Genomic DNA, 27,000 nt, shown 5'->3' on the forward strand with positions numbered 1-27,000 from the left:
TTTGGACTGTCTATATGGGTCCTGGGGGAAAATTCATTCCATTTCTATATATTTTTATGATGAGAGATGAAATACAACATATTTCATCGGATATGAAGAATTAACTTTGATTAATATATCTAAATACACTATTTAAATTTTTTTCCTTGAGACACTTGATCTTGTTCCTATGAACACAACTTTTTTATATGAGGTTTTATGATCAAAATGGTTTACACAGTTCCTGATCAAAGTTTTAACAATGATCTCTTCAAATTCTTGGTAGTCAGCATTAACAAGACTTTGTAACCTCAAGTAGGTGACAAAAGAAAATGTTAAGCCATTCCAGAACTTACAGTTGAAATTATATTTTAATGTTTTAATAGTTTTTCCCTTTCTTTAATTGACAAGTACAGTGTTGTAATCAAGTGGATTTCAAATACAAATGAACTTTTTCATTTTGGGTATTTTAAAATAATTGTGAGTTCCAGAGCACAGGAAATGACCTAGAGCTTTCAAACTCTTTTTCTTTTTTTTTTTTTTTGAGAAAATTATATAACTGTTATTAAAACGGAACAAGGCTGTATAGCGCAAAGGAAGAGAGGGGAGGCAGGAAGGCAAGGAAAGGAAAGCGCATTCTAGGCCAATTATGAACATGCAAGCCAAAGTTCTAAGTATAATATTAACAAATGGAATCTAACAACATATAAAAAGAATAATAGTTCATGACCTAGTAGGGTTTATTCCAGGTAAACAAGATTGACTCCATATAGGAAATCTTTCGAGGTAATTCATTGTACCGAAACATTCACAAAGAAAATCCTTACGGTATTTCAGTAGCTGTTAAAATAGTATTTATTTATGATTTTTAAAAAATCTTTTAGCAAGCCGAGGGTTTAAAGTTAGCTTTCACCCTTCTGAATTTCATAAAAGTTTAAGATAATGATTGTGTGCATTGCTTGTGCAATTTTTAAAAATTAACAAGTTTTTCACGAAAATCGGCAACTTATATCATGATCAAATTCATTACATAATATCCAGCTCTCCATTTTTCTATCTCCACCATCACAGCCTTTGTCATGAGATAAAAAAAAAAAACCCAAGAACTTTTTCTTAATATATAGACAATAATAGAAACAAACATATATGATGCCTACAAGTTTGTCCTCTTTGATGTTTAATAAATATCCATGCACTAATGTTAGAATTCAGGGCATATGGAGTATTAATTCCCTCCTAAATTATATGGAGTATAATTCCCTCCTAAATTATTATCCCATTTCAGTAGGTTCACACGTGGATAATTAGCTTGAATAATTTCATGATAAAGAACCTTGCGAATTCTTATGACTTTAAATGGTCTTCCTACAGCATTTTAAGGAGTCAGTCTTAAAGTTTGAGGAAGTCAAACACTAAGGTACCAAGGATAGGGACATAAAGAAAACGGTCTTCTAAGAATAAAATTTTAAAATATATAACATAATATAGTGGCCTGGCCTGCTACATTTGTCTTACACGTTTTACATGGTTTGTAAATTTGTTACTGAGTGGGAAATGACCAGTGCCCGCATCAGCTTGGCTTAAGTTGCACTGGTGTGAAAAATACTCCCCCCAAACCCCAACCCCCTACACCCCACCAAGCAAAACAACTGTGTAAAAGCAATAACAATAAAAACAATGATAAGGCCCTTATTTGCAAACTATTTATGTGGTGGGGCACCCCCAGCAGCTAGTTGGCCATCCCTTTTAGGAACATCGATCTCTCCTAGGCTTCGCGCCAAGCTCCCTGGGCACCTGGAAAGCAAACTTCTCCAGTGGCTCCATGGACTTTGTGGAGGGTCCTTGTGGAGGGTGGGTGGCCCTCCTAGATGGGAGGCCACATGCTGTGCAGGTGATCACTGCAGTTAGGTGTCCAGGAAGGAAGAGCCCAAACTTGGCCATGCTTAGCTCATCCTGGTGGAACAGTGGGGGCCGCAGGAGAGACAGGCTGTGTAGTGGTTAGTAGCTGGACTCTGAAACCAGACTTCCAGGGCTAGCTGGGTGCCCTGGGACAAGTGACTTAACCTCTCTGTGCCTGAGTTTCTTCACCTGTAGAATGGGAATGATAACTATACCTACCTGATGGGTGGTTATGCAGATTTAATGCTAATTTTATGCTTGTAAAGTGCTTAAGAAGGGTTTCTGGCACCATAAATATTATACAAACTTCATCAGTCTATACTGTCAGACCTCCCACCCCTCACCACCAGAGCTCTGGGGACGCCTGAGGTGGCTAGTCTGGGGGCTGATTCTAACCTTATTATGGATACCCCCAAACGCAAAGCCTAAAATAAGGATTCAAGTATAAGTAGTTTAAAAGGTGATCCCAGGGTAGTGGGGACAGTGAGTCAGGGAAGGACAGGAAGTCAACAGAGGATGCAATGATGAGTAACCTGCCAACTCAGACAATGGGGCTCCTTCCCAGGGGATCCTTGAAAGACCCGTGGAACATTCTAGGGGAAAGAACACGAGGTATTTATACACTAACTCCCATCCCTCATCAGCTGAGGGCTGCTCCTAGGTCATTTCTCCTCAGTATTTGGCACTTCCTTCCTGCCAAGCATAAACCTATGGTCAAGGAGGCACAGGCACCTGTTTCTTGAGTGAGAACTGTCCACCAAAGCTGCACCTGACCTTCGAGGGTGTTCTGAAGGCACATGGCGGGGGTACCATCACGTCTACCACAACTTATGAAACTTAGTAGCATATCAGTTGGGAAATTCTGCTTGAGGGAGGAACAATTGGTGGTTAGCCACTTTCGCTAATCCAAACGATATGCAATAAAGAACCTCACTGATCCATCATTTTGCACACACATGTGTGTATCCACAGGATATTCGTAGAAGTAGAATTGCTGGGCCATTCGTCATTTGGAAGGGGACGCCCCAAACCGGAATCCTGTGAAACTGCCTGTCTTCTGCACACTTGCCAACATCCGTGTTAACACTCTTTGACCTCTGACAATCTGGCTGATGAAAAAATAGTATCCCATACTTTAAAATTTCATTTTCAAACCTCTAATTGAGGCTGGCATCTTTCAATAAGTTGAAAGCCATCTGTACCCCTAATAAGTTAATGAATCTACACAATGACCAACGAAGGCTGCCAATGGCACACAAGGACAGTGAGGCAGCATGTACCTCCTGGCAAAAGAACACCCATGAAATACTCTTGCCAGGGAGGGATAAACTGGGAGATTGGGATTGACATATACACACTACTATATGTAAAATAGATAACTTAATAAGAACCTGCTGTATAGCACAGGGAACTCTACTCAATACTCTGTAATGGTCTATAAGGGAAAAGAATCTAAAAAAGGGTGGACCTATGTATATCTATAACTGATTCACTTTGCTGTCCACCTGAAATTAACAACACTGTAAAGCAATTATACTCCAATAAAAATTTTTTAAAAAAAGAAAAAGAAAGAAAGTCGGTCCCAAAAGGGTACATACAGTATGATTCCATTTATAGAACAATCTTGAAAGGACAAAATTAGAAAAGAAGACCAAATTAGTAGTTGCCAGAGTTAGCAGGGGCTTGGGAGGGAGAGAAGTGGGCGTGGCTAGAAAGGAATCTTTGTGGCGATGGAAATGTTCTGTACCTTGACTGTGTCCATGTCAATATCCTGGTTGTGATTTTTTATTTTACAAGACATTACCGTTGGGAGAAACTAGGTGAAGGGTAGATGGGATCCCTCTGTATTATTTCTTACAGCTGCATGTGAACCTACAATTATCCCAAAATAAAAAGTTTAATTTAAATTAAAAAAAAAAAGAAATACTCTTGCCAAAAAGTCAAATCTGCATCTGACCAAAGCCTCTAAATGTGACCACCATTGATGGAAAATGCAGGGGACAGAGGGACACAATAAATGATACATGGGAATGCAATCAGTAAAATGCAGACTGGGGGAAACTCCTCAGGACAGATGACCCCCCTCTGCACTTCCATGTCTGGGAAGATGGAGCAGAGGAGCTTTCCCCTATTTCTCCTGCTAAGTAAAACTAAAATCCCTGGACATTGTATATGCAACAAGCATAAGAAAACTGAAAGGTAAAGAGAAGGCAGGCTGCACGGGGACCTCAGGACCTGAGGAACAACACGATGGTGAGTTCCCCAGTTTTTCCTCTCTGCCTCAGAGACCCCAGACTTGGGGCCAAAGAAGCTGGAGTGGGCTACCCAAAAAAGCCAATGGGCACAGAACAGAAAAAACAGCCCCAACCAAAGCCGGCTCTCTCTATTCAAAGGATTAGGAAAGGATCATCCTAGCAGGACAGAAAAGTTTTAGACAATAACAGCTCTACTCCAGCCAAATACCACTAAAAAAACTATGAAGACTATGGCCAGCCACATCAGCAAAGGCTGAGTGGGGAGCCTAGGCTTCCACCCTGATTCAAGGTGCCCTGACCCCACTCCCACCAATGTGGGGTGTTGTGAGATAAGGCCAAAGGAGCCAGGACTTTCATCTCTGCTGGCCAGTTAATGAGCCCTCTCCTGCTACACCTACTCCCCACAGTGTCAGTGGAGACCACATTGGGAGCCCGGAATTCCACCCCTACCTGGCAATAATGAAAGTGGGTAAAGAGACATAAAGAAAGGTAAGCTTTCTACACTTCACTCAAATGGGGAAAATGATAACATCAGTAGACTGTGACAAATTATGTATATGTAATGTAATACCCACAGTAACCACTAAAAAAGCTGTACAGACATACTTGAAAACACTATAGATAAATTAAAATGGAATTCTAGAAAACAATCTTCAAATAACCCACAGGAAGGCAGAAAAAAGAAAACAGGGAAATGAGTAACAAAGAGAACACACAGAAAGAAAATTAGGAGATATGTCTTAACGTATCAATAATTATATTAAGTGTAATGGTCTAAATATACCAATTAAAAGACAGATATTGGCAGAGTAAATTTACAAAACCAACTATATGTTGTCTATAAGAAATCCTTTTAAAATATATAGGCAGGGACTTCCCTGGTGGCGCAGTGGTTAAGAATCCGCCTGCCAAGGCAGGGGACACGGGATCGAGCCCTAGTCTGGGAAGATCCCACATGCCGCGGAGCAACTAAACCCATGTGCCACAACTACTGAGCCTGCGCTCTAGAGTCCGCATGCCACTACTACTGAAGCCCGCCCAGAGCCCATGCTCCGCAACAAGAGAAGCCACTACAATGAGAAGTCCGTGCACCACAATGAAGAGTAGCCACTCGCCACAACTAGAGAAAGCCCGCGCGCAGCAATGAAGACCACAGCCAAAAATAAAGAAAATTAATCTTTAAAAAATATATAGATAGATAGATAGATAGATAGATAGAGGCAGGCTGAAAGAAAAAGGATAAAAAAATATATCATGCAATCAACAATCAAAGGACAGCAGCAAAACTGATGGAACTAAAAAGAGAAAGAGACAAATCACAATTAATACCCTTCTTGCAACAAGTGATAGAATAACTAGACAGAAAATGACCAAAAATATAAAGAGTTCAACAACACGATCAACCATCAGGATTCGATTGACATTTATAGAACACTTAACACATTCTTTCCAAGTGCCCATTAAATATATACCAAGATAGACGATAGTGTGGGCCATACAAAAACCTCAATAAATTTAAAAGAATTGAAATCATACAAAGTGTGTTCTCTGACCACAGTGGAACCAAACTAGAAATCAGTAACAGAAAGATAACATGAAAATGTCCACACTTGGAAACTAAACAACATAATTCTAAATAACTCATTGGTCAAAGAGGAAGTCTCAAGGGAAAAAAAAAAATACATTGAACTAAATGAAATGAAAATTCAAGATATTAAAATTTGTGGGACAGAGTTAAAACAGTGCCAAGCGGGAAATTTAGGCAATAAGTGTATACATCACAAAAGAGAAAAATTCTCAACTCATTAATCTAAGTTCTCACCTCAAGATGTAGAGAAAGAAGAGCAAAGTAAATTCAAAGCAAACAGAAATAAAAGAAGGAAATAATAAAGATAAAAGCAGAAATCAGTGAAATTTGAAGACATATGAAGAAATAAAGAACTCTGATAAAGACAAATACATAGGTAATATAAAAGGAGTATTGGGCTTCCCTGGTGGTGCAGTGGTTGAGAGTCCGCCTCCCGATGCAGGGGACACGGGTTCGCGCCCCGGTCCGGGAGGATCCCGCATGCCGCGGAGCGGCTGGGCCTGTGAGCCATGGCCGCTGGGCCTGCACGTCCGGAGCCTGTGCTCTGCAACGGGAGAGGCCACAACGGCGAGAGGCCTGCGTACCGCAAAAAGAAAAAAAAAAAAAAAAAAAAGGAGTATTAATGTATTTTTGGTTTGTAACTCTATTTCCTACATGATTTAAAACACAAATGCATAAAAAATTAGAAACCTATGTTATCAGGGCACACAATGTATAAAGATACAATTTTTGACAAATATAAAGGGAGAGGTACAGAGTGGTATAGGAGAAATTTTTATGTTATTGAAGCTAAGCTAGTAACAATTCAAACTAGGTAGTTATAAATTTAAGATGTTAATGGTAATTAACTGAAACCATTAAGAAAATATCTTAAAAATATACACAAAAGGAAATGAGAAGAAATAGAAGACTTTGGGACCTCCCTGGTGGTCCAGTGGTTAACACTCTGCACTCCCAATGTAGGGGGCCCGGGTTCAATCCCTGGTCGGGGAACCATGCCACAACTAAGAGCCTGCATGCCACAACTGAAAAGATCCCACATGTCGCAACAAATATCCCACGTGCTGCAACTAAGACCCGGCGCAGCCAAATAAATAAATATTAAAAAAAAAAAGAAAAGAAATAGAGGACTTAAGCAAACTACAAACCAATTAGACTTAACAAACATCTATAGGACGCTTTACCAGCAACAGCAGAATACACATTCTTTAGTGCATATGAAATTTTCTCCAGGATAGACTATATGTTAGTTCGCAAATCAAGTCTCTACAAATTTAAAAGATTGAAATAATATAAATGCATCTTCTCTGACCACAGTGAAATAAAACTAGAAATCATAACAGAAGGAAAATTGGAAAATATACAAATACGTGGAAATTAAACAACACACTGTTAAATAACCAATTAGTCAAAGAAGAAATCACAAAGGAAATTAGAAAATACTCAGAGACAGATGAATCATAACACACCAAAACTTATGGGATGCAGTAAAATCAGTGCTCACAGGGAAATTTATAGCAATAACTGCAACTTTGATGAATGGACCAATTTCTTGAAAAGTACAACCTACTAAAAAAAAAAAAAAAGTACAACCCACTGCAACTTACCCAAAATGAAATAATTTGATAGCCTTTTAAAAGCTAAGCGAATTGAATTTGCAATATAAAAATTACCCTACCCCACCCCCAAATCTCCAGGCCCAGATGATTTCACTGGAGAATTCTACCAAATGGTTAAAGAAAAAGTAACACTATTTCTAGATAATATTTTCCAGAAAATAGAGGGAAGGAAATTACCCTGATACCAAAACCAGACAAAGATTCAGATGACCACCTGCAATCTAGATTTAAGGTTGATCCTCATTCCAAGAAAATTCAAATAAAAATGTTTGAGACAATCAGGGAAATCTGCATACTGAATGGATATTTGATATTAAGGAAATATTAGGATTTTTTATGTCTAGTCATAGTATTTTGGTTATGTATATTAAAACAGTCCTTAATGACATACTGAAATATTTATGAATGAAATGATATAATGCCTGGGATTTATTAAAATAATTCAGGGGCAAGGGTGGGAAAATGAGGACCATGTGCAGATAATTGTGAACTCCCGGGAGACACATGGAGGTTTATTAAACTATTCTTTTTGTATGTTTGAACTTTTCCTTAAGAACTGTTTAGGGCATTTCTATTCTTTTTCTGTAATCTCCCTGGTGATGACTTTTGTTTACTTTCTACTGCATTCTTGTTTTTTTCTTACTGATTTGTTAGATGGGTTTTTAAAAATCTTTTTTAAAAGTAAATCAGCCCTTTATCTGTCATACAGGTAAATACTTTTTAGTTCCTCATTTGTCTCCTGAGTTTCTTTCTCATTTTTTACAGAAAATTTCAATATTACAGGCTAATTTGACCCAAATGTTTTGACCTCGTATATGTGTTTACCCCAAGACTATTTTGACTATGACTTTTGAATTCAATTATTTTTATCAGAATTACACTAATCCAATACATCAAGAAAGAGTTTTCTTGGGCAAGCTGAATGAAACAAATTTAATCCCTCCATTAGTTATTTTATGACCAAAATTAAATTCTTTCTAATGTTTCCCACTTTAAATTTAATTTTACGAAATTATTTTTTCATGAAAAGCACTTAGTCTCATGGGGTAAATGCCACCATGAAGATTTAATTCTTCTCTCAGTCATTTTTAGTCTATATCTGATCTCACCAGTTTCCTGCCATTGTGCGTTGTCTACTATGTCCATTATTTTTAATTGGTCCAATTTTTTCAGGTCACATTTGATTATCTAAATGTCAAAATTTTACTCCCTGTTTGAATTTTAGTCAATATCTAATTTAACATGTCAGTTTTCGTTTCTGTCAACTTGATTTTGTGTTGGTTATTTCTATACATCTGTGGTAGTTTGTATTATTATTATTATTTTTTTTTTTTGCGGTACGCGGGCCTCTCACTGCTCTGGTCTCTCCCGTTGTGGAGCACAGGCTCCGGACGTGCAGGCTCAGCAGCCATGGCTCACGGGCCCAGCCGCTCAGCGGCATGTGGGATCTTCCCAGACCGGGGCACGAACCCGTGTCCCCTGCATCAGCAGGCGGACTCTCAACCACTGCGCCACCAGGGAAGCCCAGTTTGTATTATTTGCTCACAGTTCTGCCTTCCCTCCTCACGCTCTCCACATACCCTCTACTGGAGGACATTTCTCTACTCATTGATGTTGAACTTGACTGTGTTGGCAGTCTATATTTTCCAAAGATGACCACAATGTATTTCCCATCTCACATTCATCTCTCAACATTTTAAAAAAAATTTTATTGAAGTATAATTGACTTACAACGTGGTGTTAATTTCTGCTGTACAGCAAAGTGACTCAGTTTTCTATATATATATATTCTTTTTCATGTTCTTTTCATTCTGGTTCATCACAGGATATTGAATATAGTTCCCTGTGCTGTACAGTAGGACCTTGTTGTTTCATTCATCTCACATCTTACATTGACCTTGATGTCTTCCCATCAAGTAGGGGAGGTCTCTGTCCCCTCCCTCTTGAACCTGAGTGGATCTCTGTGAGAGCCTTGAGCAACAGGGTTCAGAAGTGATGTGTCTTCTGCGGCTAGATCATAAAAGTACAATACACTTCCCCCTTGCTCTCTTGGAACCCACCCACCATGCTTTGAGGGAGCCCAAACTAGCCCACACAGAGAGAACACCTGGGGAATGCCACAGAGAGGTGTTCTGGTTGACGGCTCCAACTGAGGTCCCAGCTGACAGCCAATGTTAACCACCAGATGTGTAAGTGAAAACACCTCCAGAAGATTCTGGCCACAGCCTTGAATGTTTCCAGCTGGCGGCGCAGACAGTCTAGAGCAGAGGCAAGCAGTTCCCAGTGTGCCCTGCCTAAATTCCTGAACTACAGAATCAGTGAGCAAAAGGAAATGGCTGTTTCATGCCTTTAAGTTTTAAGGGGGGTTGTAATGTAGCAGTTGTAACCAGAGCACCACAGGACTTGCTTTGACTGGTGGAACGCAGTGCTGGTTCTGTGTGTGGTTCTGAGCCTGGGCTTTCAGAGCATCGTGGGTCCCCACTGTCTCTCTGGCCCCTCAGGAGTCTCTGACTTCTGTCATGACAAAAACATGTGCCTGCTGGTCCCAGAAAAAGGAGATACATGAATAACCCTGAACCCAACTGTTAACGGGCTGAATTGTGTCTCCTGCAAATTCCTATGTTGAAGTCCTAACCCCTAATATCTCAGAATGTGAAAGCACTTGGAGATAGGGCCTTTAAAAAGGTGATAAACTTAAATGAGGTCATCAGGGAAGGCCCTAACCTGATCTGCCTGGTGTCCTTATAAGAAGAGGAAATCTGGACACACATGGAGACACCAGGGATACAAACAGAGAGGAGTGACCACATGAGGACACAGTGAGAAGGAGGCCATCTGCAAGCCAAGGAGTGAGGCATCAGAAGAAACCAATCCTACCAACACTTCAATCTTGGACTTCTAACCTCCAGAACTGTGAGAAAATACATTTCTGTTGTTTAAGCCACCCAGTCTGTGGTATTTTGTTATGGCTGCCCTAGGAAACCAAAACACCAACCCAGAGCCTGGAACTAAACCTGGCAGATCCCAGCAGAGCCTCAGCCAACCCACAAGCCCATGAAAGATAGAAATAAATGCTCAAAGTTATAAGCGATCAAGTTTTGGTGTTGTTTGTTACACAGCATTATTGTAGGCGAAAAAATGACTAGTACGACATCAAATTTTCCCCAGGCCAATTTTGACAATTTTCTTTATTACCCACAACGTAATTCCTTAGCAAGTTATTAATCTAAACAAAGTTTATCACCTGCATAGTTCAACATCTTCAGTTATGTCGAAACTGCCCCTGCTGCTAGCAAAGCATCAGGGCCTGGGTCAAAATAATGGGGTCAAAACATACTATCAAACATTTCTATAGCTTTTATCCCCCTTAGCCTCCCACTGGCCATGTTCATGCCAGTCCTGCCCGCAGGCCAGGAGACCTGAATGCCAGGGCTCCTTTCTGCTCCATGTCTGCATCCCCAGCATCTTTCATGCTAAGGCAGTGAAATGGATCCCTCAGGCCAGACAGAAACTTGCACCAAGGCAGCTGTCTTTCTCAAATAAAAATTAAATGGATGTTCAAGGCTTCCCATGCTCTGGCCCCCACATACTCCCTCAGCTCCATCTTTCCCTGCTTTTCCCCAGACTTGTGTCTTCAGTAGAGGCAGCAGAGACTCCAAGGCCCTGTATGAGTCTCCCACTTCCCTGTCTCCCCTTGTTCATCTCTTCCTTATCCTGTGACAACCCACTGGCTTCCTTTATTTCCTCTTTCATGCCATGGTCCTCACTACCACAGGGCCTTTGCACATGCTTTTCTTTGCCTAAAATGCTGTTCCACCACCCCTTTCATCTAGTTTACACTCAGTCATCCTTCATATTGTAACCAAGCAGGACCCTATGAGGCCTTCCCTGAATAGATCCCCACCCATCTCCTCCACCTGCTTTTTGTCTGTAGAAAAACTTTAGTCAAAGTTTTAAAGAATAAAGTTAATCAGAGAAGTGAGAAAATGCAGAAAGAAAGGAAAACAGTCAAGCAAGACAAAATAATAATACTTTGGCCATTAAACAAAGTCAAGGACCTTTAGTTCTTCCTCGAGGACTATAGATAACATTCTGAGCCATGTCCTTTGAGCTGTTTTGCAGATACTGAAACCCCCACCAGGTGGGAGAAGTTAACTGTAGGCTGCCCGCAAGCATGTAGACCCCAGTCCACTTGGAACAAGGCAGCTGATGATGCTGACTCCTGATTACCTCCCCACCAAACAGTCAGAACAATGTCCATGAGCTGATCACACCCTGCTCCTTGAATACTATAAGACTCCTCACTGGGTTCGTGCCCCGGTCCGGGAAGATCCCACATGCCGCGGAGCGACTGGGCCCGTGGGCCATGGCCGCTAAGCCTGCGCGTCCGGAGCCTGTGCTCCGCAACGGGAGAGACCACAGCAGTGAGAGGCCCGCGTACCGCAAAAAAAAAAAAAAAAAAAAAGACTCCTCACTACCCCCTCCAGGGCAGGACACACATTCCTGAGGGCATTAGCCCACTGGGGCCCCCTTTGCCTGGCAAAGCAATAGAGCTATTTCTTTCTACTTCACTCAAAATTCTGTCTCTGAGGTTTAACCTGGCACCAGTGTACAGAGGATGAATTTCGGCAACAATATCTCAAATATGAAGACACTTCTTCAGGGAAGCCCACCCTGACTTCTCTAGATTAGGTCAGTCCAAGTACCATGTATCTCCCCTTCTTAGCACTCATCTGTTCTATAATTTATTAGGGTGACCATTACAGACTTTCAGATTCATGAGGACTGGAAAACACGACACTGGAATGAGGTCTCATTCACTCTGTCCCCAGAGTCTGGTACATAGTGGACGCACGATAAATATTTGTTGATTGAATGAATATTGTCCCAATTGCCCTGCTGAATCCCTCCATTGGCATCCAGGGTGTCCTTGGAGGTGTGCCGCTCAGATGTCTCTTCAAGAGGACCTGCTATGAAGAGGATAGGTGTATGACCACCTCCAGCTGCTGCACTTTCAGAGCTGCTGCAGTGTTCATGCCAAGGCCACAGCCCCCCTAGGAAACCAAGGACTACAAAGGACTGAGCACGGTGGGACTCTAGGGATGGGTCAATTTTGCCCAACACAGGACTCATCTAATGGGCTTTTTTTGCTCTAAGGCTCCCCATTGGCCTGGCCAAGACTTTCTCAAAGATGCTGTGCCAGTTATCAATGTATTGCCCCTCCACCCCAAATTCACCCCTCAGTGCCTGCTCTAAGATAATGAGCAGGACTCTGGGCACTGCCCCCTTTACAGTGAGATGCTAAACTTCTCAGGGTGCTGGAGGGGACATACCAAGAGGAAAGGAGGCTTCTCTTCTTGGTTCTGGGGTATGTGTGTGTGTATTCCTATATAATCTGCTTTCTGCCCCAAGACCAACCCTCTCCCACAACACACACCTTCCTACTATTCTCCAGGGCGTTCTACTCCAGTCACTGTGGCCTCCTTGATGTTCCACATTCCACAAACTGACAAACTAAAATCCTGTCTCAGGATCTTTGCACTTGCTGTTTTTTCTTGTCATATGCCACCTCTTCCAAGAGGCTTCACCTTCCACCCCCAAACCCCTTTTAGCTCTGTCCCTTTATCCTGCTGTTTTGTTCCTTCATAGCACTGATTACTGTGTAACATACTGTATATTATACTTACTTATTCCTTTTTCTGTCTCCCCCACTACACACACACACACACACACACACACACACACACACACACAAAGAAACACCTCCTCCATGAGGCCAGACACTTTGTGTGTCTCGTTCACTGCTGCATCCCCAGGGCCTAGATTAGTACCTGGCACACAGCAGATACTCAGTAAGTATTCTGCCTTTCCTAATCCCACCTATCATTTAAGGCTCAACGCCAACCTCTACTCCTCCAGGAAGCCCTCCCTGATAAGTGGGGCCCTGGAAAGTGGCTTACTGCCTCTCACCTACTGTCCTGCCCAATTTTAGGTATAATGTAGGCTTTATGGCAGGTAGAGACTGCGGTGGAGACTGAAGGCAGATGAGAGCAGGCCAGCTTTATTGGGGTTAAGTGGCGGGGAGGGGCCTCCGTAGGCTCCGGGCCAGGGCAGAGCTGCAGCGCGAGCAGCTGGGATGCCACGTCACTTCTTCCACTCCTTCCTCTCATAGTCCCACCGGGAGGCCAGGCCTTGCACAGGGTTGCCCTTCATGTCCAGGATGCGCTGGAGCTGCTGGGCCTTCCACTCATCCATCAGGGTGATGGGTTTCTTAGGGAACACTGCAGGGAAGGAACCGGGTAGGGACAGGGGCATGCGGGACCCTGCCAGGCCCACCCCCTCCCGCTGAGCCAGGGTCTCCAGGCACAAGGTCAGGGTGCCCTGCATGAGGACCCCTCGCCACCCTGTCCATCCGCCACCAGACTCCCCACTAAAGCTGCACTCTGGGGACCTCTGAGTTATGATCCCTGCTCTGCCTTAGACTTGGTGTGGGAACTGGGCCAAGGTCCTTCCCCTTTCTGAGCCTCAGTTCCCTCACCTACTCTGTGACCCAAGGGTAAGAGGAGCACTGGTTTGAAGTCTTTCTGGGTCCAAATCCCAGCTCTACCACTACCTTGCTGTGTGACCTTGAACAAGTCACTTCATCTCTGAGCCCCAATTTCCTTACCTGTCAAAAACAGGTCCTGTCCACCAGGGTTGTGGGGATTGAATGTGTTAGTATTTATAATGCAATTGGCAGAATGAGGGAAGATATGAAAACCCCTAATACATGATAGCTACTATAATTACTGAGTTTGCTCCCACTTATTGGGAAGGGTCCAGGATGAGACAGTTTCTTATGCTTCCTGAAGGGGTTGGGAGTGGGAGGTAGGATAGGGGTGTTCACTTTAAAGCTGTGGGGACCCAAAGGGTGAACTCACGGAGGCATTTTAGGTGCCTTGATGTGTGGACCTAGAAAGGCCTGGGGGCCAGAGCTCCCAGCCCTGCTCACATCCTACTTCCTGGTCCATCTGCGCCTGAGGCCAGCTCAACCTGCCTGACCTTTGTCTCTGGTACTTTCTATTCCAGTGGGTGTGAAAGAAGGGAAAGATCTTTATGGGCACCTATTAGTACCAAACATTGGACTAGAATAGAATTTTTCCCAAAGGTTCTCTCATTTCACCCTCATGCAAGGTAGGAATTCCCATCACACTTTTACAGAAGAAGAAACAAAGTGAGGCCTCTGGAGGTGAAGTCAATTGAGGCAGAGACTGCCACCTCATCCCCAGCATGCTCCTCTCTACTTCCAGAGCAGTGCTTCTCAAACCTGAGTGCGCATCAGAATCACCCAGAGGGATATTAAAACATAGATTGCTGGGCTCCAGCCTCAGAGTGTCTGACTCAGTAGATCCAGAGTGGGGCTGAGAATTTGCATTTCTAAGTTCCCAAGTGAAGCTGTTGGTCCAGAGACCCCACTTTGAGAATCACTCTTCTGTAGTAATAAATGGTCGGTTGGGTACATGATTATTCAGCTAAAGACTATATTTCCCAGCTTCCCCTGTGGCTACGCATGGTCATATGATCACTTCTAGCCAATAGGATGTGAGCAGAAGTGGTGGTGCAAATTCTGGACCTTAGAGAGAGCGTGTCCTCCCTTTCCCTCTTCCTGGCTGGAATGTAGGCTTTATGGCTGGAGCTGGAGCAGCCATTTTGTATGTCAAGAAGGAAGCTGCATGTTAAGGATGGCAGAGCAACAAGACAAAAGGAGTCTGATATTGTGGAATCCCCATACTCCCCCTGGCCTTTTTTGTGAGAGAGGAAAAAAACTTCTATCTTGTTTAAGGTCTTGTACGTTGGAGACTCTTTGTTACAGCAGCCAAAACAATATACTGAAAAGTTCACGGTTAATAACAGCAATCAGTAACAACACCGTTCATAACTATGTGCCAGGCACTAGGCAACAGTTTTATAATTAAATCCTCACAAGAACCCTGAGATGTGGGCACTATTATTCCCATTTTACAGATGAGAGAATTGAGGCCCAGAGAGGTAGGGTCCCTACATTGCAACCCAGGCAGCCGTGCTCTGCCCTTCCCCATACACCTCTTTGGGGGACTTTTCAAAACTCTTCAGATGAGTGCCAGCATAATTCCCTTATCAAAGCTTGGCGGGTGGCTGTGGCCACAAGGGCACAGCCGAGGGCTGCGGCCAGCTGAGACACTGCCACTCACCATAGACCCGCTGCCACCAAATCAGCAGACCTGTGAATCCAAAGAAGAAGAAGACACAGCCCATCACTGTCTTCCACTCGTTGGAGCGACGGTTCATCTCTGTGAAAGTCTCATGGAACTGGAGCCGGTACACTGGAGGCGAGGGGTGAGGGGTGGGGGAGGAGGGGCCTCAGGTGCATCCATTCCAAGGGCCCTGGGCCAACTCTTGGCCTCAGGGACCTCCAGCCTCCCCCTCCCTGCAGCAGATGCTGTCCATTCAGCAAATTCTTATTGAGCATCTAGCATGTGCAAAGCATGGCCAGGAGCTGATGGCAAAGCTGGCTCCCAGGGGCACTTCTGGTGGGCAGCACTTGGGGTCACACATCCTTCCTGCTTCCCAGGGTCAGGCCCCTGCTCTCCCACCCACCTCACCTGCCTCTTTCTGCTCCATCTCCCCATACCACTCAGTGATGCCCAGGACCCTCCATGCTCTCCAGCTCTTATATCCTTCCCCATGCTGTTCCTACTACCCGGCAGCCCCTCCTCCTCAGCATCCAAAGCCAGCTGGAACAACCCTCCTCCTCTGGAAGGCCCACCAGGATTCCATCTTTCTCTCTCCCTTGGGTTCTCACAGCCCCCTGAACACACCTCACCCAGCCGCATATCCTGTATTACAGCTATCTGGGCTTGTGTTGGTTCCCCCACTGGACTGGGAGCACCCTGAGGGCAGGAACCCTCAGGGGGATTCACTTCTGTGTCCCCAGCATCGCCTAGCACCAGGCTGTGCACAAACAGTTCAACGAATAAAAAAAGGAATGAAGAAAGGAATGAATTTCACCCCTCAGGTATGCATTCGAGTCTTTGGGTGGTTCTGGCCGTCTTGGCTGGGGGCTCTCCCTGCCCACTGCTCCGTGACAGGCCAGGCCCTTCTTTGCAAAGTCGCCCCCAGCCCCGCCCTGAGACCTACGGGCCACCTTCTCAGCATGGCTCAGCTGCGTCCAGCTGCCCTTCTCCTTCTCCTTCAGGGCCTGCTGCTCTGCGTTGAGCTCCGTGCAGAAGGGCTCATCGGGCATGGGGTAGGAGCGCTGGGCATGGTAGTTGGTGTAGGGGGGCATCTTCTCCTTGCCGTGGGCTGCGGGCACAGGGAGGAACTGAGTTCAGGCTGCCCCTGGGACGTCCTGGCACTAACCGCAGTATTAACAAAGAGGGTGGCACTTATTGAGCACTTACTGTGTGCCAGGAGCCATGCTAAGGCCTGCGGGCGAGTTGACTCATTGGCTCGGCATCACTCTGAGACAGTGATATTGTTCTCTTCATCTTACAGAGGAAGAAACTGAGTAGCTAAGGGACTTGCTGAAATTCACAGAGCAAAAGGGAGCCGGGCCAGGGTTGCAATTCAGCCCCTGTGGCTTCAAATCCTGTGTCCTCTGGGAAGATCTGGGGTGAGGAGGGCACATCAGGCAAAGGCAATGGGTAGGGAAAGGTTCAGTGTGATGAACCTGAGATGGCAGATGGGAAACTGCCCCACATACTGTAAAGCATTATCCCTATGCTTGTTTTTTTTTTTTTTAGAAGATGTTGGGGATAGGAGTTTATTAATTAATTTATTTATTTTTGCTGCGTTGGGTCTTCGTTTCTGTGCGAGAGCTTCCTCTAGTTGTGGCAAGCGGGGGCCACTCTTCATCGCGGTGCACGGGCCTCTCACTATATCCCTATGCTTTTAATGAGTGGTCAAGGGCACAGCTTTGGAGTTGCGGAACCCCAGTTCCACCCCGGCCCAGCTCTGACAAGCCCCTTTACCTCACTGTGTTCAACGTCCTCATCCGGAAAGTGGGGAGAGTAAAAGATCCAACCCCACACTGTTGTGGAAGCTTCAAGATAATGCACTCAAAAGGCTTAGCACAATGCCTGGCACACAGTAGATGCTCCATAAATTACACTGATAGACAGCGGTTGGCTTTACCTCTGGCTTCCATTCTTGGAAGCTTTCCCTGATGGCTAAGCCCTCAAGGGCTCCATGTGAGTGTCCAGAACAAGGCTGGGTGCTCGAAGGGTCTCAGTAAAGCTTCTTCTGTTTATTGTCACCAGCGATGCCCTCAAGGAGGGCATTGGTACCACCTTGCCCAAATAGCATGGGAACTGCTTTGGGCAAACAGTCCTGGCTCTGGGCCTGTTTGTTTACCTGAGAAATGGAGATAACAGCATAGCATCCACTTCATGTGTTTGCTGTGAAGTCTAAATGTGTTAATCTCTGCAAAAAGTTTATCACAGCTCAGGGTACATAGTAAGGGCTCAATAAATGTTATCTGTTTTTATTCTCCAGAGGGTCAGGAAGGCCCTTCTATCTGGCTGAAGTCTCTCCTACTTTAGGCCTCTTTCTTCTGACTAGCATGGACACAAGGGTCTGGAAAGGCGGTCCAAAGTTCTGTCAGCACATTCAGCCTCAGGGCACAAAGGTCTTAGGGGCCTGAGATATGGGGGTCAGACCCTGAGAAAGCTTGGGAGGAGGGGACGGCTGTCTCTATTTCCTGGAAGAATGTGGCCCCGGACCAAGGGGTAGGATCATGGGAAATGGTTTGGGGCAGGCCCAGGGCAGCATGAAAGGGACCAGGGGCAGCCTGCAGACAGGACCCTTGCCCCTGGCCTTGCAGTTAGGCGAGGGTCAGGGCGGGGTGGGTGTCCAGGTCTTACCAGTGCCTCCTGGGCTGTGGATCCCTCGCATTCCAAGTCCTCCTTTCCTCAGCACCAAGCTCCAGGCAGCTCTAAAGGACATCTGGGGGTGTATGTGGATGAGTCCTGCCCTCTGCCCTCTGCCCTTCCCCTCAGGATCCAGAGGAACAGCTTTTTCACAGGTGCTGTGGCTGGGGGACTGGTCCCCAGGATTTCAAGGTCACCGCCTGCCCCTTCTAATTTTGTATGATATACCTATGGGGGTTGATGGGCATCCTAGACATTTGGAGCCCCCTCCTGGGACCTCAGTTTACCATCTGAGAAGTGGGAGGAGGCCTAACTCTTAAGGCAGGACCTGAACAGTTTGGGTCTGGGAGCCTGGGTTCTGGTTCCAGCCCCAGCTCATGGTGGCTAGGTTGGGAAACCTCTCTCAGCTGTTTGTCCTCTAGAGGAAACAGGGTGGGAGTCCAGGTAGGGAGGGAGCAGGTCCTGGGCTAACTCTCCTCGCTACAGGGCCATCTGCCAAGGTCTCCTGCAGATGGTTTGGCCCCCACCCCTTCCCCCATAATTGGCTGCCTACGTGCCTGGAGAGCCTGCTCTGCTGGACCTGGTGGGAGAGGGAGACAGGCGAGCCCAACCCTCCATCCCCGGGGAAATCTCAGGGTCTGGCATCCCAGGGGGGTGAGGAGGGGACTTAGAGGAGGACACGGACCAAACTGGGACAGAGGGAGGAAGAGAGGCACACATCTGGGGAGAAGAAGGGGGTATCCCTTCTAGGGAAACAGAGGCACCCAATCATTAGAGAAAGGGAGGGGCGTACCATATATGGAAAGTGGGAAGGGGCTGCACATCTGGAAAGGAAGGGCTCCCCATTAGTGATAAGTGGTTGAGAGCCCCACCTATGGGGAGGGAAGGAGTAATCTACATTTGAGGAAAGAAATGGCTCCCCATATGCGGACGGAGGAAAGTTCCCCTCAACTCTGAGCTGCCAGTAGCCGCCCGCCCGCCCCACCCCCCATGCTCCTCTATAGCAGCGCCCCCACGGGTGGTAAAAGCCGGAGTCCCAGCCGCGTCTCCCACCGGCTCGGGTTTGGGCAGCCGGGGCTCTTCCCACCCACTCACTTACCGTGCGGCTCAGCGGAAGCCAGAACGCGACCCGGGTCTGCGGAGCAAGTAACGGAGAACAGGCTGCAGAGGGACCGGAGTGCTGGAGCCCGCCTCCGGGCCCGCCCCACAGCCGTTCCCAGGACCGCCTCCGCGTGGGAACGTCCTGCCTGGAAGAGCCCAGCCCTCGTCCCTGGGGGCTCCCAGCCACAGACTGGGGAGAGGGGCTGCGCAATGACTCCCCGCCTCAATTTCCCTGCCCACCGGGGTCCTGCCTCTGGAGACCACCAGCTGACGCAGCCCTGGGACCAGCTGGCTGTGTGTCCTGGGCTGGCCCAGCCCTGTGAGTCCGGTTGTCCCAGGAGCTGGATCTTCCTGCCTTCACACCTTTGCTCACCGCTGTTTCTTCCACCAGCAATGCTCTCTTAGGGCTTTTGAGGACCCAAGTCTTGGCAACTTTCCAGCCCAGACCCCATGCCTTCCTGCTCCAGGAAGCTACAAGCATCTAGAATCTGGGAGCTGGCCTGTGGTGTACCACCTGGCACGAATGCCCTCATACTCAATGACAGGTGAAAAAAGCCTCCCCCTGGGTTCAAATCTTAGCTGTGTGACCTTCAACAAATGGCCTAACCTCACTGAGTTTCTGTTTTCTGAAAAAGAGAGCTAATGATATCTCTTACCTTACATGATTGTAGTAAAGATTAAATATGTCAATAGAAAAATGTGCATCAGGCACATTTATTCAAGAACTATTTATTAAGACCTATTACAGCTGGCATTATTGTCTACTGTTTAACAGGTTAAATGCTTGGGGATTTAGAGACAAACAAAATCAAACACGGTCCCTGCCATTTTAGGGCTTACAATCCAGTCCAAGCAGAGAGGGGCCTGTGCAAAGGCCCAGAGGCAGAAAAACACAGGTGTGTTCACAGAACAGAGAGAGGCCATCTTGGCCAGAGTGTAATGGGCAAAGGAGAAAGCTGGAGAGAGGCTGGAATACCAAGCAGGGCCTCATAAGCCACGGTGTGGATCTTGGATTTTATTTGAAAGCTGGGAAGCCAAAGAAGGTAAGTAGGGGAGTGATGTGGTTAAATGGAGCAGAACATGCGTTCAGTAAATATGGCCTGGAATTGTTAGAATACTGATTCTGGACTGATGGGTGAAGGCTGTGAATCCTTTCGTGGCCTGGAATTGTTAGAATACTGATTCTGGACTGATGGGTGAAGGCTGTGAATTCTTTCGTGGCCTGGGGCCAGAACTTTCTAGGTCTGCAAGCTCTGGTCCCCTGAGGTGTGCCGAGCACCCACCCACCCATCAGGGTTCCTGTAGCCCATTGAAGCCATAGAGACCCACTCTAGCCAGTGCCTAGAGGAAGGGGCTTAGTGCCCTGGAAGCAGATGAGTCTTGAAGAGCAGGGACTCAGGGGGAGGTACTAGAGAGACCGTAGAGTGGGCAGGATGCATGTCACCTCCATTCTGGGAGGTGAGAAGGCAGTGTGGGAGTCTGCTGGATGTCCAAGAGACCCCAGCTCCCAGGACTGGCCATGCTTACTCCTGCGGGCAGCTCCTCCCCCTTCCCCATGATCAAGGGAATTCCAGATTTGAGAGAACCCAAAGAGGACCACCTTACCTCTTGGATGCCGTCCAGGGTGTCCTGAAGATTAGCCCTAAGGACAGAAGATGAGGTAAGGCCCTCCTTCAGGCAAACTGGGGAGGACACACCTTGAGTCTTGTCAGATCTTTCCAGGGGCAGGTGGGTGCTGGCTGCACTGGGGTGAGTGGCAAATGTGTAGGCTTTACTGCTGCCACACTCGTGACTAAGTGGCTCCATTTCTGGGCCTCAGTTTCCCCATCCATTACAAGGGCCTCCCAACGGAGAACTTGACCCTCTGTTCTTCTCTACCGTCTCCCACCCCCATCTCTGTGGGAATGCCAGGCTCCAGATGTGGAGCAGTGCTGTGACAAGGAACATCTGTTTGGGAAGCCGGCCCCAGGGCTGAGGGTGATGGGGTGATGGCAGGCTCCCCGGAGGCTCAAGGTTGATATAGGGCAGCACCACTGCCTAGAGGGCGATGCCCAGCAGCGTCTTGAGGTCTGGAACCTGGAAATAGTCAGACTCTCCCATAAAGCAGGTCACTCAGGTGTCCTGGGGCCGAGGAGTAGGAGTCTTCCGTGGGAACCTTGGTGGGCACAAGGTGGGCTCCAGATGAGGCATTACACACCACTCACGGCAAGGGGCCCTACATGTGAATGCAGGCTGAGATTTCAGAAACAGCAGGAATAGGAGGTGAGAGGGATCTGTCCCTTTCAGGCGGCCCTGCGGCTCCAACCCCCCAACAGGAACCCATACAGAAAGGAGCAGCTCTCTCTCACTTGATCAGATTCAGGGATGCCCTGAGTTTCTGCTCAGACACAAAGACCTGAGCCACAATCTCAGCATCCTGCTGGTACGACCCCTTCCCCTCCCATTCAGGCTTCATGCAGGACCCACCTCTGGCCTCCCAGCCCAGAGGAGATACTGAGGAAGAGCTAGGCCTCATGGAGGACACAAAGCCGAAAGTAGGAAGAGGTGTCGGACAAAGCGTTGCGGACCCGTATCCCCAGCCCCTGGGGAGCCCCTGGAGCCATTTGAACATGGGGAGGAGGCCTGGGATAGGAGGGGACGAAGCCAAGAAGTGCAGGGACTGGGGAGGAGACATAGGGTAGTCGGAGACCGGAAGGTAGCAGTAGGCGGGGCTTATCCTTAGGGGCGGGGACTGCGTGTAAGAGTGGGCCAGGGAAGAGCAGGGCAACCGAGGCACTAAGGGGATGGGGCCAGTTGGGCGGAGGGGGGGGGGGTGGTGGCCGGTAAACAGAGGGGGCGTGGTCAGGACCGAGCAGAGCCCGATCCCGCCCACCAGCTGGAAAGCTGACTCCCAGCAGGGACACTGTGATTCCGGGACACTGCGACCTTCAGGGCGACGGGCAGCGCCAGCGTGAAAGTGCCCGGGCGGCAGCGCAGGCTCGGAGGACGTCGTGCGAAGACCCGCAGATCCAGCAGGGACCAGTCCAGAAAGCGCTTCTGCAACTGTAGACAGGAGGGCCGGCTCAGAACCGACGCCGAACCAGGGCTACCACGGGGGCGGTCGCTAGTGGCGCGTTTCCCGGCCCTAGGAACGATCCCGTGGCGCGATCAGGAGCAGGTGGACGCCCTCGGATGGATTTCATTGGGACGGGACGGGACCAGTGGTGGCCTGGAAGACGGAAACCTCCTTCCTGCAGGTCTGTTATCTCTGCACCACCACACCTGGGACACGAAGTGAGCGAAGCCCGCGTTGTTCAGCCGGAGGAGGAATTCCTCGCAGAGTTGCAGGGGAGACTTTTGAGGCCGACCCCTCTGGCTGTCACTCATGGCCTCTTGCCCCCCCCCCCCAACAGGCGGCCGTTATTCTAGGTCCCGCCACCTGCCTCACTCTACTCACCTACGTCCCTCGTCTCCTCCCTCCTTCCCCGTCCTCGAGCTGCCAGTCATCTTTCCCTGGCCCCTTGCACAGTCATTGTGCCCCCACCTCTGGACTCTACGTAGTAGTCTAGCGTTCCACCATCTCCAGCCCTACCCCAGTCCCGTCAGTTATCCCTGGCCTCGCCCAGCTCGCCTAGCTGAGCCCGCCCGCCGGCCCCGCCCGTACCCTGAGGGTCCTCCTCAATCGCTCAGCCCGCGGCCGGCCCCTTGCCCAGTTAGTCCTTCCCGCACTGCCTTCGCAAGACTCGTTAAACCCTCTTCCTGGCTCTAGCCTTGCTCTTTCAGTCATTCTGTGGTGCCACCCACTCCCGAGCCCTGCCCTTACTGTCAGCAGCCTGCTCGCCACAGCACGCCCCAGCCGAGCCCCCACCCTGTCAGCAAGCCCCGCCCCCGCAGGGCACAGCTCACTTTCCCTAGATCCTCCCCGAGGCCCTGCCCATTCTGTCACTCCCCTCAGGCCCGCGCCTGCTCCGGCCTCGCCCAGACTGTCACGCAGGCCCTCCCTGTCTGTCCCCAGGGCCCCGCCCCCTCCAACCCGCTCAGACCCCGCCCCCACCACGTGGTCAGTGAGGGTGCAAGCCGGAGCCCCCACGTTGCAGGCGACCGCAGAGGCAGAGGAGGCGAAGACGTTACCCGAGCGGAGCAGGACGGTGAAGCTCTCAAGCTCTGACCACAGGAAGGGCACGAAGCAGCCGGACGGGTATCCAAACTCGCCTCGAGCCAGGAGAAGGGGCGCGGGGGTGGGGCTTCTACAGAACTCGCTGCATTGGCACCCCGGGCCTGGGGTCTGGGTCCTCATCAGCACCATCCCCGACCTGGGCAGATGTATACAAACGACATCAAAGGACCCCCTGGTTATCAGGGGCCGTTAAACTGAGCGCTTGGGAGGCCCACATCTAGGATTCTAGTCCCAGCTCTATCCTCTGCTGGTTTCAGCCCCTCTTCGTGGCTGCCTGCATGGCCTCCTTTCCACGTTTCTATAATGCCAGTCACACCCAAACTCTGCTTGGGGACCAGGAGGGTGAATGCGATGGTCTAAGCGGAGCTTCTCCTAGAGGTGCCCACAGCAGTGACGTATCAGCCAAGCTATGGATGGAGCTATGGGCAGTGTGGGCATTGCCTTGAGGTCCAGCCCAGTGTTCTGCTCTGACCACCGATAGAATAGTCCAACTTGGCGAAGGGCTGTGGCCGTGGGATCCTGGGGGTGCAGGGGGTCAAATTAACTCTGGGGTAGGCACTGGTCCCTTCAGATCCCGCCCTGGGGCTCCACACGGAATGGTGTGCAGCTTCTGTTCCTGATCTCCCAGGGCCTTCTGCACCACAGGACAAACCGAGGGTGCACAGGGCAGGGTGTGAGGGACCCTGGCCAAGTCCCAAAGCCTTGTCTTCTCAAACTCAACTGCCTCATGGGCATGGGGATAATGCCCCCTGATGTGACTCTGGCCCTTGTGGGGACAGCTTCATGGCATCCTTCAGACTTCCTTAGCACCCACTGGCCTCCCAGCAAACTCCTTAGCCTGACATTTAAGGTCCCTCCTGCCGAACTCAGCAAATGCAGCTCCCCCCATCAACCTCTCCTCCTGTCCCACCATGCCCCAGCCATGCTGCCTTTCAGGTCTTGGAACATACTCCACTCTTGCCCATGGCAGGGCCTTTGCAACTACTCCCTCTGCTGAAATGCTCTTCTCTCAAGAACAAGGCTCATTTATTCCCACTGGCGTGTTTCCATGAGAAAGGCTTTACTGGAGCAACACACCTCACTTCTCACCCGCAGACTTAAACTCTGGCCTACAAACAAGTTTATCAGTTATTGTGGCCTTAACAATATCTCCAATTCCACACGTTCTCTTTACAATGTGACCTTGACACTCCTGTCATCAAGCGGTGGCATCTATGTCCCCATTCCTTGAACTTGAGTGCGCCTTTGTGACAGCTTTAATCATAGGACATGGTAAAAGTGACGCTGTGTGACTTCCAAAGCTGGATCATAAAATGCCATGGACTCTCTTGGGATGCTCTCTCTTATAACCCAGCCACCATGCCGTGAGGAAGCCAAACTAGCCCATGTCATATTTAGGTGCTCTGGCTGCAGCCCAGCTGAGGTGCCAGCCTACACCCAACCTCAACTTCTAGCCGTGTACATCTCCAGACGATCCCAGCCCCTAGCCATCAAGTCCGCCTCAGCCATCGAGTCTTCCCAGCTAAGATCCTAGACATTATGGAACATCTCTGCTGTGCCCTTTCTGAACTCCCAACCAATAGAATCCATTAACATCAGACAGCTGTTTTACACACTAAGTTTTCAGGTGGTTTGTTATGCAGCAGTAGTAACTGGAATGGTAACAAAATGTTATTTGGATTCAATATATCTGACTCCTCATTTGACTCAGTTGTTTCAGAACTTGGGCAAGAAAGAGGGTATTAAGTATTGACACCCCAAACCCCACCATTGTCCTCCCAATTTCAACTCAATATCATCTCCTCAGAGAGGCTTTCCTTGACCCCCGTGGAAAGTACCCTCTCTAATCAGTCCAAAATTACACACATAAAAACCCACAGGCTCACTTTTCCTGCATGCTCTACCCATCAAGCCTGTTCACTCAGGTCCCTCTGCTTCCAGACTGGGATGAAGTGGGATCTAGCTGTGCAATGGATTATTTTGTTATTCTTACTCTTCCATTTTAATTTACTTATTGGCTTTTTGGCTGTATATCTTTGTATTAATTTTCTGTAGGTTCTGTGTTTCTCTAGGGATTACAATATACATACTTAACGTTTGACAGTCTATTTAGTGTTCATACTTTACACCTCAAGTAAAAGATAGATGCATTAAAACCATAAAGGTGCCTTTACCTTTTCCCCTTTATAATGGTTATCATATATGTATTACATCTACATTCATTGAAATACCCCCAAAAATGTTAGGATTTTTGCTCTCAAGTCATATGTATTTTAAAGAACTTGACAGGAGAAATATAATCTATTATACTTATTCATATTTTTACCCTCTTGTTGCTCTTTATTTATTCCTAAACTCCCAAGTTTATCTCTGGGGTCATATCCCTTCAGCCTGAAGAACTTCCTTTAACTTTCTTTTAGAGCAGGCCCACAGATGATAAATTCTCTTAGTTTCCTTCACTGAGAATGTCTTTATTTTACTTTCATTCCTGAAGGATATTTTTGCTAGATGTAGAGATGTTAACAGTTCTTTTCTTGCAGGACTTTATTTTTTTATTATTATTTATTTATTTTGGCCGTGTTGCGTGGCATGCGGGATCTTAGCTCCCCAACCAGGGATTGAACCCATGCCCCCTGCAGTGGAAGTACAAAGTCCTAACCACTGGACTGCTGGGGAAGTCCCTTGCAACACTGTATTTTTATTTATTTATTTATTTATTTTTGGCTGCGTTGGGTCTTCGTTGCTGCACGCGGGCTTTCTCTAGTTGTGGCGAGCGGGGGCTACTCTTCGTTGCGGTGCATGGGCTTCTCATTGCAGTGGCTTCTCTTGTTGCGGAGCACGGGCTCTAGGCGCGTGGGCTCAGTAGTTGTGGCTCACAAGCTCTAGAACACGGGCTCAGTAGTTGTGGCACACGGTCTTAGTTGCCCCGCGGCATGTGGGATCTTCCCGGACCAGGGCCCGAACCTGTGTCCCCTGCATTGGCAGGTGGATTCTTAACCACTGTGCCATGAGGAAAGTCCCAACCTGCAGCAATTTAAAGATGCTGTTCCACTATCTTCTGGCCTCCATGGCCCCCTAAATGTAAAGTGTTTTTGGCTTTTGGTTCTTTTTTTTTTCCTGGCTGCTTTCAAGATTGTTTTTTCCTTATTGGTGGTTTTTAGTTTGATTATGAGATGTGTGAGTGTGGGTTGTCTTTGAGTTTATCCTGTTTGGCGTTTGCTGGATTTCTTGAATCTGTAAATTTAAGTTTTTCACCAAACTTGAGAAAATTTCAGTCGTCATTTTAAAAAATTCTTTTTCTGCACCTTTAAGGGACTCCAATTTCGTGCATATTAAATCTTTTGATATTTTCCCACATGTCCCTAAGTCTCTGTTCAGTTTTTAATATATTTTCTCTCTCTCTTCTTTAGATTGCTTCACTCCTATTGATCTAGCTTCAGGTTTACTGAGTCTTTTCTTTGTCATCTCCCTTTGCTATTGAGACCATCCTGTGAATTTTTTTTTTTTTTTTTTTTGC

The 27,000-nt window shown here is 47.5% G+C and overlaps 1 protein-coding gene across 8 annotated transcripts; it reads right to left on the minus strand.

Annotated features, from left to right (window-relative positions):
• Positions 1-13,380: 13,380 nt before the first annotated feature.
• Positions 13,381-25,769, minus strand: LOC116740905. Of its 8 annotated transcripts, XM_032606976.1 has the most exons (8): positions 22,971-23,289; positions 22,253-22,369; positions 20,933-20,969; positions 19,326-19,361; positions 18,221-18,302; positions 16,497-16,661; positions 15,551-15,682; positions 13,381-13,621 (listed from the first exon to the last, which is right to left on the minus strand). In XM_032606976.1, the coding sequence occupies exons 5-8, from the start codon at positions 18,300-18,302 to the stop codon at positions 13,485-13,487; spliced, it is 516 nt and encodes a 171-aa protein (XP_032462867.1). In that variant the 5' UTR covers positions 19,326-19,361; positions 20,933-20,969; positions 22,253-22,369; positions 22,971-23,289; the 3' UTR covers positions 13,381-13,484. The 8 variants fall into 8 exon arrangements, with proteins under 8 accessions (XP_032462867.1, XP_032462861.1, XP_032462862.1 ...); XM_032606970.1 differs by having other exon boundaries at positions 20,933-22,369; XM_032606971.1 differs by having other exon boundaries at positions 20,933-22,369; positions 22,764-23,049.
• Between the last annotated feature and the right edge of the window lie 1,231 nt (positions 25,770-27,000).

This window comes from Phocoena sinus, chromosome 15 (genome assembly GCF_008692025.1).
Source record: "Phocoena sinus isolate mPhoSin1 chromosome 15, mPhoSin1.pri, whole genome shotgun sequence".
Lineage (NCBI taxonomy): Eukaryota > Metazoa > Chordata > Mammalia > Artiodactyla > Phocoenidae > Phocoena > Phocoena sinus.